This window comes from Pelophylax lessonae (assembly GCF_965119305.1).
Source record: "Pelophylax lessonae genome assembly, chromosome: 1".
Lineage (NCBI taxonomy): Eukaryota > Metazoa > Chordata > Amphibia > Anura > Ranidae > Pelophylax > Pelophylax lessonae.
In genome coordinates, this window is record NC_138768.1 from 303,041,169 (window position 1) to 303,060,417 (window position 19,249).

Sequence of the window (19,249 nt, forward strand, 5' to 3'; positions counted from 1 at the left end):
GCGGCCCCACGATTTTTACACCACAGCGGCCCCCACAACCATGTCTGTACCCCCAAACGTTGCACAAGCACTACCAAGGGACTCAGGGACCCCCGCAAACCCCGCACAGCACGGCATAGCCGCAATAGCGCCCCCGCAGGGACCGCGAGGGACACACGGGGACCATACAGACAGACATGAGGGGGATATCACAGACTCCAAACAGACTGCCATCCCCATGACAGAGGCCCCACCCACACACCCTGACATACAATGCCATAGACAGAGGGGGTAGCATGGTACTCACAGATCCAGCGAAAGCGTGGGTGCCACTCTGCGACGGGAAGCCTCCCACCCGGGTGGGGGTGCCGTCACATGAACAGGACGCTAGCAACACGCGGCGTACCACAGTTGAGACATCCTAGTGAAGTAGCCACTTTGCGGGCTTTGTCCCTGAGGACAGGGACAGGTCATTTGCGAGGCCAGGGCGTACGCATAGCCTGCTAAACGCTCGATGGTGGACTGGGATTCCGTAAGGCTCTAGTACAACCAGTCCGATTCCCAGCTCCGCAAACGCTGTAGTCTTCCGAAGTCTGACTAACTAAGCTCAGGAACAAATAAAAAGCTACCAGTGTAAAGAAAAAACACTTAGCAGAAATAAAATCAAGAAAACAGAAGAAAAGGCTGAGACTGTAGTCCCAGCTAAGGGAAGCCTGCCTACTCCCGACTAGGCAAAAGACAAACTGATTTGGGAATGCTGCTAGCAGGGGGGTATTGGACCAGAGGGACAGCCCCCTACAGGTGTCTATGCAAGTGTTTTGTGAATGTTTATAACAAAATCTTATGCCTAGCTTGCTCCTGTGGATAAGACCAATACCCATAAATGAAGACTGTATGAGTGGGCGGCGACTGTCAGAGGACGTAAGAGAAAGGGAGTTTTAGCCTACGTTCACATTGGTCCGATTTGACATGTCAAATCGCATGTCAAATCAGAGCCAATTGCAGGCAATGGCACCGTCCAAATCGGTGCAACACCAACATCTGTGCTACTTTTGGCAATTGGGGGGGGGGGGGCGATTTTTATAGACATCTGTGCAATCAGCCCCAAAGTCGGACTGAAATGGCGGCTTGAAATCGTGCAAGTTCAGCTGAAAGTGGCCTCAGCGCGAACCTGGGCTTAAAAATTACTTGTTCTGCTGCCAGCATTTTCTCTCCCTGGGAGGAACAGCTACTGAAGAATCTTCTGCATCCAACACCTATGGGATATATGGTCCTCCCTCCATCCGCCTGCACCTTTGTCACTACATGACACAGTAATGACACAGGGGGTCAGCGGATGGAACGAGCAGCAGGTGAATCTCAAAAAGTTTATTTTCCAGCAGGCAGCTTTTTTTCAGTTTAATAAAGGTGGTGAAAGAGAAACTTTAAAGGGATTCATAGGGGTCCAGACAAGATGGAGAGGAAAAATGTCGCTTTACATCTTCCATTTCAATGCTGTAAGGATAACAAAGCTAGCACATTCATTCTCTGTCTTCTCACCTTTCTCTTCTTTTGCTGGCTTGTCCTCATTTACCAGTTCAGCTTTCTTCCCTGCAGGTGGGGTGTTAAACACATTCATGGGAGCCCATTCCAGGTACAGAGGCACATGCTGAAACTGGTATTGAAAAAGCAGTGCAATGTACACAATTCATCAATGTCACAAACAAAAGGGAAAAAAAAAAAAAAACTATTCCAATAATATGTATCATGAAACAAAATAAATTAAATAGTCAAGAATGAAAAGGAAAGTAGCAAAACATGTTGAAGATTTGGCTCTTATTTATCAACATACACAATGTGGTTGCTGTGATTTTCATGGCACAGTATGTGGTTGTACACATTTTACAAGTTAAACTGTTGTATGACTGCTAGGTAAATAAATAAAATAGATTTCAGAGGGTTGTGTCATTTTGCTCACAAAAGTCTTTAAGCGAAAATCAACGGACCAATTTTCCTGGAAATTCTGGAGTTTCAAATAATAAGGAAGTCAGCCAGACCTGTCAGATATTATATGTCACCTGCACGCAGGGGTACTAGTTCTTCCTATTCCGGGGCCTGTGGTGCTGTTAATTTGTTTTGTAAGTTAGTTCTACTATGGCCTCTTGAACACTGTTGCCTGAAAACGGGGATTTTTTTTTTAACTGGTCTATTGTTTTCAATGTGCCTGTACACAGAGGCACGTTAACATGTGCAGCATATTGATAAAAAAAAAAAAAAAAAGAAAAACCAAAATCTTAGTTTCCAGTCGGCATTTTTGCATGCATACTCACAAAGGTACACAAATATGTGCAAACGCCACGCTTCCTGCTTATGTGTGCATACTTGCAAATACGTTCAAGTAATATACAGCCCATCCTTGCTGTTTTTTTTTTTTCTGCCAAGAATATCCGATGTTTATAAATCAGTCCAATGTGCAAGAGGCCTAATAGCCAGGCTTAGATAAATCCTCCCAGAACAGAAGATCAAAACGTTAAGAACCATCAAAGCTTGTGTTGGTAGAAGGTGCTGGTCACTATGTTTATTATAAGTGGACACGGACCTGCTTGTGTGAACTGCTAAAGGCAAAGTAGCATGGTGCATTGGGGTGTTTTGTTTGATCACCAGAGACATCTTAAAAGAAACTGTCCAGACACTTTTACACCCCTTTACAGTCTGGGCCATTTTTCTGCTTTCAGCACTGTCATACTTTGAATGACAATAACTCAGTCATGCAACACTGTATCCAAATATTTTATCTAGGGCTGAAACAACTAATCGATTAATCCGCAACGAATATAAGTATTAAGTAAAAATAAATGACAGCAGGCGCAGGGAGCTTGTATCAAGCTACCTGCCTATTAATAAGGGGAGTCTATCATAAATATTATATACCAATCCGGTCTAAAAATTTGCAAAACAGTGTTTTAGGTCTTTTAAAAATATTGATCTCTGAGTCTGACATGTACCGCATTTAAACCTCCAATAATACATATATCTGTCTCAGAGTGGATTAAATATCCAACTATATAGCTGGATATTTATTTTTACCACTGAATACAGATATTCAAGAATATTAACTAAATTATACACCAACCTTCTTTCTTTTTTTTTGATTAGTCGATTAATCAAAACAATAATCGGCCAACTAATCGATTATGAAAATAATCGTTAGTTACAGCCCTAATTTTATTATTTTGTTTGAGACAGATAGAGCTCTCTTTTGGTCGTATTTTACCACTACCCACCCAAGGACGTACCCATATGTCCTTGGGTTTCAGTGGTTATACCGGGATGATGCCGGCACCTACAGGCATCATCCTGGTACCATTATTTTCAGCAGGCAATTCTGTAGAAGACAGAAGTGATCTGAGTGGCTAATTAGCCACTCGATCAATTCTGCGGGTGGTGGAACGGGGTCCCATCCCCCTCCCGCTGCCGCCTCTGGTGCCAATCGCAGAGGCCTGGGAGCGATGCGGCCGGCAGCGATGGGTGACTGGGACAGAGGGAGAGAAACTGACGCCGTTCCCCTCTCTCTGTAACCCTGGAAACCAGGAGCGACGAGTATTCGTCACTTCCGGTTCCACGCCTTTGTTTACCTGGCCACCAGTGGCCAGTGAAGCTGCCGATTAGACCAATCTCAGTCCGATTGGCTGCATGGGGGGGGTCAGAGGAGAGATTTGGGGTCTAATACCCCAAATCGATCCATAAAGAGGACATGTCAGGTCCCATGCTATCACAAGGGCTGTTATTCACCCCTTATGAAATGAAAGCAATAAAGTTAGTACAAAAAAAAAAAAAAAATTATAAAATAAAAATAATGTAAAGCGCCACCGTCCCAAGGTGCTTACGCGCATATGTGAACATATATGTTACTTCCCCACGCATATCTAAACGGTGTTCGCACCACACGTGAGGTATTGTCACATACGTCAAAGAGCGAGAGCAATAATTCTAGGTGCTAGACTGCTAGACCTCCTGTGCCACTCTAAACTGTTAACCTGTAAAGGCGTTTAAAGCGTGGCCTATGGAGAATTTTAAGCACCGTAGTTTGCTGCCATTCCACGAGCAGACGCAATTTTAAAGCGTTACATGTTAGGTATCTATTTACTCGACGTAACATCATCTTTCACATTATACAAAAAAATTGGGCTAACTTTACTGTTTTTTTTTTTTTAATTCATGAATGTGTTTTTTTTTCCACACACCATTTTATTCTCCAGGGTCTCTGCTAAAAAAAAAAAAATATATATATATATATATATATATATATATATATAATGTTTGGGGGTTCGAAATAATTGTCTAGCAAAAAAAGTAGATTTTTACATGTAGGAGCGAAGTGCCAGAATAGGCTTGGGAAGGAGGTGGTTAATCACCACTGAACTTTTCATTTTTTGCAATACAAGCGGAAAATATCAAAAATGAAAAAAAAAAAATAAGCACATTTCCTTAACTTTTACTTTTCATAAATGTAGGTCAAAATATATTTCGCTACATTTCTTTGGTTAAAATAACCGAAATCAGTGTATATTATTTAGACTGTATGAAAGTTATAAAGTCTACAAAACTACAGTATATACAGTAGTGCACAAAAGTGAGTACACCCCTCACATTTTTGTTAATATTTTATTATATCTTTTCATGTAAAAACAATGAAGTAATGACACTTTGCTACAACGTAAAGTAGTGAGTGTACAGCTTGTATAACAGTATATATTTTCTGTCCCCTCAAAATAACTCAACACACAGCCATTGTCTAAACCGCTGGCAACAAAAGTGAGTACACCCCTAAGTGACAATGTCCAAATTGGGTCAATATTTTGTGTGGCCACCATTATTTTACAGCACTGCCTTAACCCTCTTTGGTATGGAGTTCACCAGAGCTTCACAGGTTGCCACTGGAGTCCTTTTCCACTCCTCCATGACGACATCATGGAGCTGGTGGATGTTAGAGACCTTGTACTCCTCCACCTTTGAAGATGCCCCAAAGATACTCAATAGGGTTTAGGTCTGGACACATGCTTGGCCAGTCCATCACCTTTACCCTCAGCTTCTTTAGCAAGGCAGTGGTCGTCTTGGAGGTGTGTTTGGGGTCGTTATGTTGGAATACTGCCCTGCGGCCCATTCTCCGTAGGGAGGGGGTCATGCTCTCCTTCAGTACATCACAGTACATGTTGGCATTCATGGTTTCCTCAATGAACTGTAGCTCCCCAGTGCCAGCAGCGCTCATGCAGCCCCAGACCATGACACTCCCACCACCATGCTTGACTGTATGCAAGACACACTTATCTTTGTACTCCTCACCTGGTTGCTACCACACACGCTTGACACCATCTGAACCAAATACGTTTATCTTGGTCTCATCAGACCACAGGACATGGCTTCAGAAATCCATGTCCTTAGTCTGCTTGTTTTCAGCAAGCTGTTTGTGGGCTTTGTGCATCATCTTTAGAAGAAGAGGCTTCCTTCTGGGACGACAGCCATGCAGACCAATTTGATGCAGTGTGCGGCGTATGGTCTGAGCACTGACAGGCTAAACCCCCACCCCTTCAACCTCTACAGCAATGCTGGCAGCACTCATACGGCTATTTCCTAAAAACAAACTCTGGAAAGGACGTTGAGCATGTGCACTCAACTTCTTTAGTTGACCATGGCAGGGCCTGTTCTGAGTGAGACCTGTCCTGTTAGACTGCTGTATGGTCTTGGCCACCATGCTGCAGCTCAGTTTCAGGGTCTTGGCAATCTTCCTATAGCCTAGGCCATCTTTATGTAGAGCAACAATTCTTTTTTTTTTCAGATGCTCAGAGAGTTCTTTGCCATGAGGTGTCATGTTGAACTTCCAGTGACCAGTATGAGAGAGTGAGAGCGATAACACCACTTTTAACACACCTGCTCCCCATTCACACCTGAGACCTTGTAACACTAACAAGTCACATGACACCAGGAAGGGAAAATGGCTAATTAGGCCCAATTTAGACATTGTCACTTGGGGATGTACTCACTTTTGTTGCCAGCGGTTTAGACATTAATGGCTGTGTGTAGAGTTATTTTGAGGAGACAGCAAATTTGCACTGTTATACAAGCTGTACACTCACTACTTTACATTGTAGCAAAGTGTAATTTCTTCAGTGTTGTCACATAAAAAGATATAATAAAATATTTACAAAAATGTGAGGGGTGTACTCACTTTTGTGAGATACTGTATAGTTGAAAATTCATCAGCCCTGATGTAGTGACTGCCTCCCTCATTTCTTGAGGTCCTAAAATGTCAGGACAGTACAAAGACCCCCCTTTTTGGAAAGTAGGTAGTCCAAAGTATTTAGTAAGAGCCATAACAAGTTTTTTGAAGTTGTAATTTTTTGCCAGCAGTTTTTGCAAAATGCAGAAAAGATAATGAAAATTATTATTTTTTTTTTTTTACACAAAGTTGTCAACTAATAAAATATTTCTAACACACATCATAGGCATACTTAGAAATACAGTCCAAAACACATTCTGCTACTTCTCCCGAGTGTGACAATACCACATGCATGAGACTTTTCCACAGCCTAACCACACCGAGGGGACCCAAAATCTAAGGAGCACATTCAGGCTATAAGCATAAATTACAAATCTAATTTCCAGGCCCAAGGGAATTCATACCATGCAACGTACGTCTTCCACGTACGATGGTAAATCTTCCTAGACATAGATTTTCTAGGTTTTAACAGTGTAGGAATCACTGAGCCAGACCACCCTCTGCCAAGCCGTCAAAGCCAGAGACTGTAAAGCAGGATGGAAGTTTGGCCCTTTAGGACAGCAGAACTTCCCTGAGAGGGAGTCTCCAAGGAGCATCGGCAACCAGCCGCACCAGATTGGCGTACCAAGACCGCAAGGCCAGTCAGGAGCCACTAGGATGACCGGAATCCCTTCTGCCTCGATCCTGCGTAGTAGTCTCGCCAGAAGCTGGAGAGGAGGAAAGGCGTAAATCAGACAATACTGACTCCAAGGAGCCACTAAAGCATCTGTAGCGACGGCTAGAGGATCCTGAGACTGTGCCAAAAACCTCTGAACCTTTCTGTTGAGGAGAGAGGCCAACTGATCCACCTCAGAAGTACCCCACCGGAGACACAACTCATGAAACACTTCAGGATGAAGAGACCATTCTCCCTGGTCTTATGTCTGTCAACTGAGTTAAGCTGGCCATACATTATACAATTTTCTTATTCAATTTCCTTTAGATTTACCTTAAACTATGTAGTGCAAGGGCCTGCCAGATTGCATACACATTGAAAGGGTTTAGGTTTGACCCTATATCACATGGTTTTGGTAAATCTAAAGCAAAGTTGAACAAGAAAATTGTATAGTGTATGGCCATCCTTAGTCTGCTTGCCAATTTTCCACCCCAGGAATGTGCACAGCAGAGAGGGCTAGAACACATTTTTCTGTCCACCTTAGAATGCCGGCTACTTACCAAGCCTCCAGGACTCTTCTTGTGCCCTTTTGGTGGTTAACATAGGCCATGGTCGTGGCATTGTTCCTTTGAATCCATACCGGACACCCTTGGCGGCGACTTGTCCAATGATCCAGACAAAGTCTGATCACTCGGAGCTCCAGTACATTGATTGGTAGTCTGGACTCTTCCTGAGACCAGACCCCCTGAGCACAATCTGTGTCGAGGACGCCTCCCCAACTGGACAGGTGCATACAAGTCCGAAGAGACAACTGTCTGCTGGTCAAGAAAAGCCAAATTGCCTCTGGCAACTTTTGAAGTTTTTCCCGAGGAAGAAACACTCTGGCTGAGGAGTTCAGAGTCAGACCCAGATAGACTAGGCTTGTGGACGGAACCAGGGCAGACTTCTGAAGAATCAGAACCCAACCAAACTCCGTCAGCGTTTGCAGAGTAATCTCCAAAGTTGTCCAACAAGGCGGACGAGGACTCTGCCCCTAAAAGGAGATTGTCCAGGTACCCCAGTACTGCGATCCCCCGCTGACGCCGTAATGCTCAAACTGGGGTCAACGCTTTCGTGAAGACCCGAGGAGTGGAAGCGAGACCAAAGGGTAACGTCACAAATCGATAATGCTCCTCGCCCGATGGAGGCAAGGAAATCCCCCTGATGTAGGGACGCCACAACCGTGCCCATGGGCTCCATGCAAAACTTCTGAACCTGCATAAAGCGGTTTAGCCCTTGAGGTCCAGTATTGGGCACACCTTGCCCTTCTTCCTGGGAACTGTAAACAGGTTTGAGTAAAACGTTCTGACTTTGGAGCCAGAACAATCACCCCTTGAACAAATCTTGCACCGCCCCATAGAGATCCTTTAAGCGATCTGGGGATAAAAGCAGGTTGGAAGGGAAGAACCTTTCCGGAGGATATGATCGAAACGCGATCTTGTAAGCGGAGCGAATTACTTAGTGGACCCACTTGTCCTAAATCAGGGAAGTCCATGGATGCGAAAAGCAGCAAAGACGTCCCCCCACACCAGATACGGGTAAAGGGCACCCCTTCATGTGGAGGAATTTTTGTCCGCGGGTCTGGCAGCACCTGCTTGTGGTTTGCCCGACCAAGACTTTTTAGACCAGACCAGCATTTCAGCCAGATAATGAGCCGAAGGACCACTGCTGAGACAGACAGTCTAGAAAGCAGGGGAGCAGCATTCAAAGAGGCGTCACAGACAAACTGTAGCCCTTGGACCAACTGATCCGCCAGCTCCACCAAGAAAGGGGGGGGGGGGCTGCTTTTCCTCCAGGTCCCAGCGTAAAAGCTTAGCCAACTCGGTCAGAGTTTGCGACACCAGGCAATAGTAATTACCGGCCTAAATAGCCAAACCAGCCACAGACCTCTTCCTTTTTATTAGCTGGATTTGTAAAGGCCGGGATTCCTCAACCAGAATGAAGGCAGCTCAATTTGACCTGGAAACTGGCGAGTCCACTACAGATGGAACCATCCACCTGTAACACAGATAATCCTTATAAGAATACCGCAAGCAAAAATGTTGTCAAGGTGCGCGGAAAGAAGAACACCCTTGCAGCTTTGGAGGGCCTGTGGGTGCAAAAAGGAACCAATGCCTCCAACGCGGCATCAGCCACAACCTTCATTTTTAATGTTTCACGCACTGACACAAACTGTGCATCCACGAGCGCATATTTAAGCATGGCTAGAGGAGCGTAGCTCATCCTCACTATCTGAGCACTCAGGGTGCATGGATGCAGACCCAGTAGGGTCGCTATATATACACTAAGCTCACCCAGTAAAACAATCAGGGGAGGCCGCCAACTGCAATCTCGCAAAGAGGACGCCAGCCAAGGGCCCACAATGGACCACCTATCGGACTCCGCAAAAAAAACAAGGACGACGCCCTCCGAGTCCTCCATAGAGGACATAGCCCCCTCAAAAGGGGGCCACCCGCTGTGACGCAGAAGTGCACGCAGGGTACCCTCACTAAAACAGGGCAAGTGTCCCAACCAATAATGGCGGGAAGAATGTCATTAAAAAATGAAGCGCCCCCACAGCACTAACACCTTCCAAGGGAGGTGCCAAGCTGACCACATGGCCTAGCAGCAGCGTACATTTTTGCCCAGCCACAATTGCATGGAAGCAAAAGAAGAGTGCGGGCTTCAGCTACACACACTCCAATGGCAGCGCCTGACTCGGCCGCATGGCCTAGGGCAGTGATGGCGAACCTTGGCACACCAGATGTTTTGGAACTACATTTCCCATAATGCTCATGCACTCTGCAGTGTAGTTGAGCATCATGGGAAATGTAGTTCCAAAACATCTGGAGTGCCAAGGTTCGCCATCACTTGCCTAGGGGCTCAATGAGGCGCACGGGGGGGATTAAGGATAGGAACCTGGGGGTCTGACCATCCCAGGGAGGGGCCCACGTCCACCCCGAAACCCTCCAGGGGTAGTGGGGGGGGGGGGGGACAGCTACTTACCACACCAGGAACGGGATGGGCACTGCTCCGGACAGGACACCGCTCCATCGTAATGTAGGTGCTGTCAGCCAGGAGGAAACGGTGCGACGCAGGCCAAAGTAAGTTCATATGCACCCTCACAAGATCTTTAAATCGCAGGAAAGCCCCCGTTCAGTGGGGCTATGTTGCCGCTGACCTAGCAAGGAGCTGCGGTCTGCAAGCACTCGCTTACCAGATTTGGGGACCCTAAGGATCTAGATTATCTAGTTGGTCGCCCAGTCCAGCACTTGATTGTAGCTCTCACAGAAACAAAATATTAAAAAAAGGCAACAATTCCATGTAAAAAGTAAGAAATTTCCAGGACCAGAGATCCCAGCAAGGAACTAGGTTATTACTCCTGACTAGGCAAAAAAAAAAAAACTGATGGAAGTATAAGACTCCGCGCTATAGGGTATATAATATGTGTGTCAGTAGGCTTCAGCCTCCCAGAAAATAGCCGAGGCTATATAAAAACAATGTAAAAAGTGTGGGAATGGCGCTGTCTACTAAAAGAATATGATGATATCTAGACAGGATAAACTAAATGAGTGAGGAAAAATAGGAGAAATGTATATGAGCACAGATATAAATATAACACAATGTACAGGAATATAATATAAAGTGCAAATGCAGTGAGTAATTAATATAATCAATGGTGAATTAAAGGGACCAAGTGTAATAGGTGAGTAGATAATATACGTATATATCTCCAATATATATATTATATATACCCAATGGAAATTAGGCTAAACAGGTAATATCAAACAATAAAAAATATATATGGAATCAAAGAATAATAAAGTGACAAGTGACAATGACTGTGCTGGATAAAGAAATAGTAAAAAAAGAATATATATATATATATATATATATATATATATACATACATACATACATACACACACACATACAGTGATACTGTAATAGACACAAATATGGTATAATATGTGAATAAATAATATGAATAATCCAATAAGGTGACTGAGTGACGTAAATAATGCTAATAGTCCAATAAGGTGACGTGTATAGTCCATTCAAGTGAAAAATATCTCCATAGATATCTTCATAAGAAAAACGATAAACCCCGTGGTGGGTGATGAGTGAGGTGCTAAGTGCCCCCTAGGGTAAGTAGCCCACTCACCGGATGTACCCACCCCACACAGGGGTAAAGAGCGAGTATAGTAGAATGGATTAATCCATCTGCTGGGTCCTGTCCTCCTCCAGGGATCCTGGGATACAGGTGTACCGGGGGACGGCCAGTGGGATCCTATGGAAAGGCCCAGGATACAGGGGGGTCCGCTCTGGGATGGGGTAAGTACTCCAGTGTCAGACCAAACGTATCGGGACCATGTATGCAAAGAGAGGCCAATAGTGTGATACTGTATAAACTGCTTTTATTGTTAAAATAAATAGATGGGTACTCACGGTATAAACAATTCAAACGAGCATGTATATGCTCCAATCAGAAGTGATGCTGTGTGTGTGTGTGTGTGTGTGTGTGTGTGTTCTCTTTTTTACTATTTCTTTATCCAGCAAAGTCATTGGCACTTGTCATTTTATTATTCTTTGATTCCATATATATATATTTTATTGTTTGATATTACCCGTTTAGCCTAATTTCCATTGTGTATATATATATATATATATATATATATATATATATATATATATATATATATTGGAGATATATATGTATATTATCTACTCACCTTATACACTTGGTCACTTTAATTCACCATTGATTATATTAATTACTCACTGCATTTGCACTTTATATTATATTCCTGTACATTGTGTTATATTTATATCTGTGCTCATATACATTACTCCTATCTTTCCTCACTCATTTAGTTTATCCTGTCTAGATATCATCATATTATTTTAGTAGACAGCGCCATTCCCACACTTTTTACTTAGAAAAAAAAAAACGGAATACATATAGCAGAAAGTGGGAGCATACCCCAAGGAATTGCCCCATGGGCGTGTTCGGGCTTTTTCTCTGTCTAGTGTCCTACTCCTGTAGGGGGCAGTATAACCCTACGGTCAAGAAGATGAAGAGCTGTGTCGGTCAATGAACAAAAGTGAAAATATAAATGCAGTGCAAGAAGTGAGACTACCTATTCCAAAATTTCAAATTACAAAATTGCATTCAACATTAAACATGACATCAAAAAATGAATACAGTGAAAAATTTAATGAAACAGAGATATGAAAGTCCACACAGAACTCTTTACAGTGACTTGCAACAATAAGATGATATCAATGGTGCTTATGAATCCCTAAAAGCCCTCTTCCATTCACTTTACACCACGTGCCTTGACACAGACATATACGGTATAAGTACTCATCACTTCATGAACCTCCAAGTTATCGCCCCACAAGGCAGGGTTTCATAAGTCCTGCCTTGTGGGCGTAACTCATAAGGTGGAGAGCAGCTCATGGTGTCATCATGCCATCCGGAAGAGACCAAGAGCCACCACTGAAATGCCTGTGTGGAGAATGTATGTTAGTTTGTGAGCTAGGCAAACACCCTTAAAGCTGTGTGTCACACTTTTTTTCTGAGTATATCATATGCATTTTTGTGGAATAATATTTTAAATTTGAGAGCACCAGAAGTGTCTATTCTTTGCTAGAGGAAAGAACATAGAGAGTTTTTTTAATTCTAAGAAGGGTAACATCAGACAGCCTGGCAGGGAACCCATGGAAGTGGCAGGAAGTGGTTGTACAACTGGTGCACTTTAGACCTCTTATAATGTAGAAGTCTATGAAAGGGGGAGCGCATATACACGTCTAAAAATATACATCTTGTGTCAATACACATGGTGTGAAGTAAATGGAGGGCTTTCAGGGATTTATAAGCACCACTGATGTCATCTGTTGAAAGTCATAGTGAAGAGTTCTGTGTGAACTTTCATATCAACATTTCACTTTATTTTTCACTGTATTCATTTTTTGATGTCATGTTTAATGATTGGGATACATTTCTGTAATCTGAAATTTTGAGTTAGGTACTCACTTGGAGTGCTGCCCAACTGTGGCTTATATTTTTTTCATGTGTATACTTTACATACATTAAAAATCCTTTGATATTGTATTTAAATCACATTCTTTTAAAAACCTTTTATGGACAATTCCTTTTGTGAAACTTTGTTTCACACCAGGTTCACATGAGGCATGCAGTCAACTTCTTACACACAGACATTATTAGGCATGTTCAATAAGACAAACAAAAGCATTCAAGTGAACAGATCCATTGCATCTTTCACTGGTTTAACCTCTTTAATCTGAAATGTGATGAATATGGGTTACCACACTATTTACACTTTAATATTTATTTTGCCTCTTCACAGAATGTAAAATGGTTGTATAAGAATGCACATATGATGGGTATATTTTACAGGCAGTGCAAAAAAAAAAAAAAAAGTATGCAAATAAAAAAAATCTGAATGAATCTAAGCATTAGTTACTGAAATGCACAGGCTTTACCTTTGTATATGCCAGTTTACGGAAAGCTTGCTTGGCTTCGGTTGGCTCAGTGAACTCCACAATGGCAGTAATGCCACCTTCTGGCAGCAACACCCTGCCCAGGTCTCCAAACCGCCCAAACACTTCCTGTAGTTCTGAAACCTGAGTACCAGCTGGGAGATTTTTCACTAAGATTACAGTTTTACTGCGTGGAGCAGAGGCCTAATGAAAAGATAACAAAAAAAACTCAAATACTGGGAATGTACTAAAAGGGCTCATAAGCCTATTACATGACACATTTTTCCAATCATTACCTTTCTATGGATGACACTCATCACCTCATATTCTAAAATATTCTATAATTGCTGGAGAGCATTCAAAGCATGCTAAAAGTATAAATCACTATTATAAACACCACCACATTGCTTGAGAGCTGCAGAAAAAACTGAATTTTTGTAAAATCTTACCTGTAAAATTCCTTTCTCTGAGTCCTCCGACAGTCGCCGCCTCTTCATATTCGTCACAATGGGGGTAATTGACCTTTCTCCGTAGGAGTAGCTAGGCAACAGAATATGCCAATGTTAAAGCTTTTAACATATCCCACCCCCAGGGTGTGGTCCCCTCAGTCAATACCCTCCTGCTTCCTGTTCCATACCTCAGTTTCAGTAGAATAGCAGTAGAGTACATAAACAAACCCCAAAAGAGGGGCAGGGGCGGCGACTGTCGGAGGACTCAGAGAAAGGAATTTTACGGGTAAGATTTTACAAAAATTCAGTTTTCTCTTACGTCCTCCGACAGTCACCGCCTCTTCATATTCGTCACAATGGGGACGTCCCAAAGCAGTGCAAACATGAGGGGTGGGAAACGCAGCCGCGCCTAAGGCAACGCAGTCTCCACATCAGAGAAAGTAACCTTACCAAAGGAAGGAAACCAGCTGGGCAGCATGAAAAAAACTTTGCTCAACAGGAGCAACAACCCAGGAAGAACAAATAACCTAGGGATAAAAACATCCCAAACAGCCAAGGACCCAAAAACAAGGGACCTTAAGGCACTGCCGCACTAAGAACCTTGCGGCCAAAGGAAGCATCTGCCGATGCCTGAACATCCACTTTGTAGAACTTTGAGAAGGTGTGAACGGACGACCTAGTCGCCACCTTACACACCTGGGCCACAGAAGCCCAATGATGACAGGCCCAAGACGTACTCAGAGATCTAGTGGAGTGCGCCTTCACAGGCATAGGAGGAACCTTCCCCTTCAAAGCATATGCCTGCTCAATGGTCTGTCTGATCCATTTGGCGATGGTAGAAGCCGACGCCGCCATGCCCTTTCGAGGTCCCTTAGGAAGGACAAAGAGAGAATCCGTCTTGCGAAAGGATTTTGTCGAAGTCAGGTAAACCCGGATCGCCCTAACAACATCCAAGGAATGTAAGGCCACCTCCTTCGGATGCTTAGGCTCAGCGCAAAGCGAAGTCAAGACAATGTCCTCATTGAGGTGAAATTCTGAAATCCTTTTCGGAAGAAAAGAAGGATTAGGTCACAAGACCACCTTATCCAAGTGGAGCACCAGATACGGAGACCTGCAGGACAAAGCTGCCAGCTCCGAAACTCTGCGAGCCGAAGTGATCACCACCAAAAAGGCAACCTTTTTGGACAACAAAGGCAACGAGATCTCCCTGATCTTTTCAAAAGGAGCATGTTGTAACACGGACAGAACAAGGTTCAAGTCCCATAGAGGCAAAGGCTCCCTCCTAGGAGGGACCAGGTGTCGCACCCCTTGAACAAAGGTGCAAACCAGAGAATTAGACGCCACAGGGCGTTAAAAAAGAACGGCCAGAGCAGAATTCTGATCCTTAATCGTGGCCAACGCCAAACGCTGGTCCACGCCCGTTTGAAGGAAAGCCAACACTCTCGAAACCGAGTATGAACGAGGGGAATATCCCCTGGACTCACACCAGGCAAAATAGGCCTTCCAAGTACGGTAGTATATTTTCCCCGAAGAGGGCTTTCTAGCATTGATCAAAGTATGAATGACCTCCGGAGAGAGACCCCTATCCTTCAGGACCTGTCTCAACAGCCAGGCCGTCAAAGCCAGCAACTGTAAAGCAGGATGGAAGATCGGTCCTTGAGACAGAAGATCTTCCCGAAGAGGCAGACGCCATGGAGCGTCGACCGCCAGATTCACGAGGTCTGCGTACCAAGACCGGCGAGGCCAGTCTGGCGCCACCAGAATCACCGTTTTTGGTTCCGAGGACAACCTGCGAAGGAACCGGGATAGCAAATGAATTGGTGGGAATGCATACACCAGCCGATACTGATGCCACTGAGCCACTAACACGTCTGACGCGTCTGCCCGAGGATCGCGCGTCCTTGCCACGAACCTTCCCACCTTGTTGTTCAGACGAGACGCGAACAGGTCCACATCCGGAAGACCCCACTTCGTGCACAACATCTGGAAGACCTCCGGGTGGAGCGACCATTCCCCCTGGTCCAGAGCCTGGCGGCTCAGATAAACCGCCTGCCAGTTGTCCACCCCCGGAATGTGAACTGCCGTTATCGCCGGGACGTGCGTCTCGGCCCAAGACAGAATGTCGGCCACTTCCCGAGCCGCTCGGGCACTCCTGGTGCCCCCTTGGTGGTTGATGTAGGCCACCGCTGTGGCGTTGTCCGTCTGAACCCGAACCGGACAGCCCTGAAGCTTGTCCGTCCAGCGTTGAAGGCAAAGATTTATTGCCCGCAATTCCAGAATGTTGATCGGAAGGGAAGATTCCTCCTCCGACCAAGTTCCCTAGGCGGATAGAACGCCCAGAACACCACCCCAGCCCGACAGGCTGGCATCCGTGGTGATCACCGTCCACGAAAGCGGACGAAAAGACTTGCCCCCCGACACCGCCGGGGACTGCAGCCACCACAGAAGATTGCTTCTCGTGCGAGGACTCAACGATATCTGAAAATCCAGAGATTGTGGTCGCCCGTCCCACCTGGACAGGATCTCCGCCTGGAGATCCCTCGTGTGAAACTGGGCGAAGGGAATCGCCTTGAAAGCCGAGACCATCAAACCTAAACACCTCATGCCCGTCCGGAGGGATGAGCACGGAATGTCCCGAAGGGACCTGACTTCGTCCTGAAGCGTTTTGAGCTTGTCTTCCGGTAGGAAGACTCTTGCCTGAACCGAATCCAGAATCATACCCAGATAGGAAAGACGAACCGACGGGCACAGCATAGATTTTGGGAAGTTTATCGTGACGGACAGGTCACGTTTGCATCGTGACGGACAGGTCCTTCACCAGACCCTGACTGGTCGCAGACCGAACCAGAATGTCGTCAAGATACCCCAGGATTGAGATACCCTGGGTTCTCAGTAAGGCCAGAACCGGTGCAAGCACCTTGGTGAAAACCCGCGGAGCCGAAGCGAGACTGAAGGGTAACGCCACGAACTGATAATGATCCTCCGCAATGGCAAAACGAAGGTACCTTTGGTGACCCTCGAAAATGGGGATGTGTAGGTACGCATCCTTCAAGTCGATGGAGGCCATGAATTCTCCCGGAACTAGAGCAGCCACCACCGAGCGCAGGGATTCCATGCGGAACTTGCGAACCCGCACAAAGCGGTTCAGAGCTTTCAAGTCCAGAATTGGACGTACCTTGCCCTCCTTTCTGGGCACAGTGAACAGATTTGAATAAAACCCCCGAAATCTGTCCCGATGAGGCACCGGAACCACCACTCCCTGAGCCCGCAGGTCCTGCACCGCCAGGTGCAGATCCCGCAAACGCTCCGGAGACAGTTGAAGGTTTGAGGGAAAAAAACCTGTTCGCCGGCCGAGACAGGAACTCGATCTTGTACCCAGATCGAACGATCTCCTGAACCCACCTGTCCCGAACGCGGGCCAGCCAGGGTTGAAGAAAACCGAGCAAACATCCCCCCACCCCAGAACTGGGTGAGGGCGTCCCTTCAGGCCGCGTTGTTATGGGCAGCGGATCCGGACTGGCCGGACTTCTGCTTACCTGCCCACGGTTTCTTTTGGGAGCCTTGACCCTTGAAGGGTTTGCCCTTATAGTGCGACCGAAAGGCACGAAAGTACCCCTGAGGGGGCCTAAACGAAGCGTGCTTCTTACCTTGAGCGCCCTTAGCCTTGTGAGATTGGGGCAAGAGCGTGCTCTTACCCCCAGAGATCCCCTTAATCAGCGTATCCAGTGAGTCGCCAAAAAGACGAGATCCCGAATAGGGCAAATTAGCCAAAGTCTTGCGAGACGATTGGTCCACAGACCAACATTTTAGCCAAATCAAACGGCGTGTCAACACCGCCACGCTGTGCACACGTGCAGCCAAAGGAATTACATCCAAATTCCGCATCACACAAATACATGACCCCCTGATGGATCTGATCCACCATTGCCAAAGTCGTCGGCGGGGCAGAATCAGCCACCAGGACGCGCCTGAGTACTTGCGTCCAATCCGCGACAGCCTGAGCTGCCATAAGGGAAGCAAAAATAGCTTTCAGCATGGAACCGGTAACCGAGTAAGTATGACGGGCAAGAGACTCCAGTCTCCTGTCCGTAGGTTCCCGAAACACCGGGGTGTCCTCTGACGGAATCGCAGTAGATTTATTCAAAACCGCCACCGCGTGATCCACCGGAGGTGGCACACACCAACGCTCATCAGTGGCGGGTGTGAAGGGATAACGCAGCTTGAACCTACTTGGCACAGCAAAAGGTTTCTTTAGATTGCGCCATTGTTCACTAACAGCGCGCTGAAAATCCTCAGTACAAGGAAAAACCTGCGATGTTTTGCGCCTCCGCTGTGTCCCATAAGAAGCCAGGACGGCAGGCGGACACGGTTCATTCTGTAAATGCAGCGTTTGTTTGATAGAAGCAACCAATTCATCCATGATTGCAAGCTCTTCAGACGAGCCAGGGGGAGAATCATCAACCCCCTCAACCTCTGCATCCCCCTCCGACCCTGCAAAGTCCAGGGACGAACGGGACCCCGATAAGGGGACCCCAGCCATAGCAGCCCCATCACCTTCGCCCTCTGAATCAGAGGATATTGAAACTCTGGGCCGTTTAGTGGATTGAGCAGCCACAAGGATTTGCACCTGAGCAGCCAGGTTAGCCACAACCGTGGCCAAATCGCCCCCCTCAGGGGAAACAGCAGCAGCCCCTTGTCCACCCAGCAAAGGGGGAGGAAATTTGCTTTCCTGAGAATCCATGCCCCCAGAAGTGTGTAGGAGAAAAAAAGGGTAACTGCCCCTTTAAAAGCGCGGCGAGCGCAGCCCACCGCTCACACACACCTGCACAAGTCGACTCCCACAGGGAAAACTACAAACTTAGGCAAGGACACAGGACTAAGGAGGATAAAAACCTGGAGAGATCACTGCTGCTGCTCTATCGATCGGTGTGCCCAGGGAAAAGGAAGTGATGCACCAGAAGGCGCTCCTATAAAGCCTATGGAAGGCTACAAGAAAATGTCAGCCGGGGGAGGAGGTAAATGCAGTGCTACATGAGGCCCGAGCGATCGCCGCCAAAATGGCGGCATTTGGCGCCAAAACCGCCGCTCCCAGCTTATAGAAGAAGCCCTCATAAGCCTGTAGTTAACATTAAAATGGCGGACCGCAGCAGCGGCCGCCGCATGTTGCACAAAACATGTAACACAGCATGCCCTACAACATATAGCATGTCACACAGAGAAATCACACAGTTAGTAACACAGAACAGTGTATCACAGCCCCCCTCCTTGCAGCCCACAGCAGCATCCAGACAGGGAGCCCCACAGTGTGAACAGACATGCAGGGTTACACAGTCCCAGACTGACACCCACTAAACAGACAGGTCCCCACACAGAGTACACTTACCT

General features: G+C 46.1%; 1 protein-coding gene across 1 annotated transcript in view; it reads right to left on the minus strand.

The window, feature by feature from the left end:
- Window positions 1-19,249, minus strand: part of RBM19 (RNA binding motif protein 19) — a 148,705-nt gene that overhangs the window by 70,865 nt on the left and 58,591 nt on the right. The window contains exons 15-16 of the mRNA XM_082253230.1: window positions 13,419-13,619; window positions 1,519-1,633 (exon numbers count right to left, since the gene is read on the minus strand). Of these exons, the coding sequence (XP_082109356.1) occupies window positions 1,519-1,633; window positions 13,419-13,619 (316 nt within the window). The remainder of the gene's footprint in view (window positions 1-1,518; window positions 1,634-13,418; window positions 13,620-19,249) is intronic.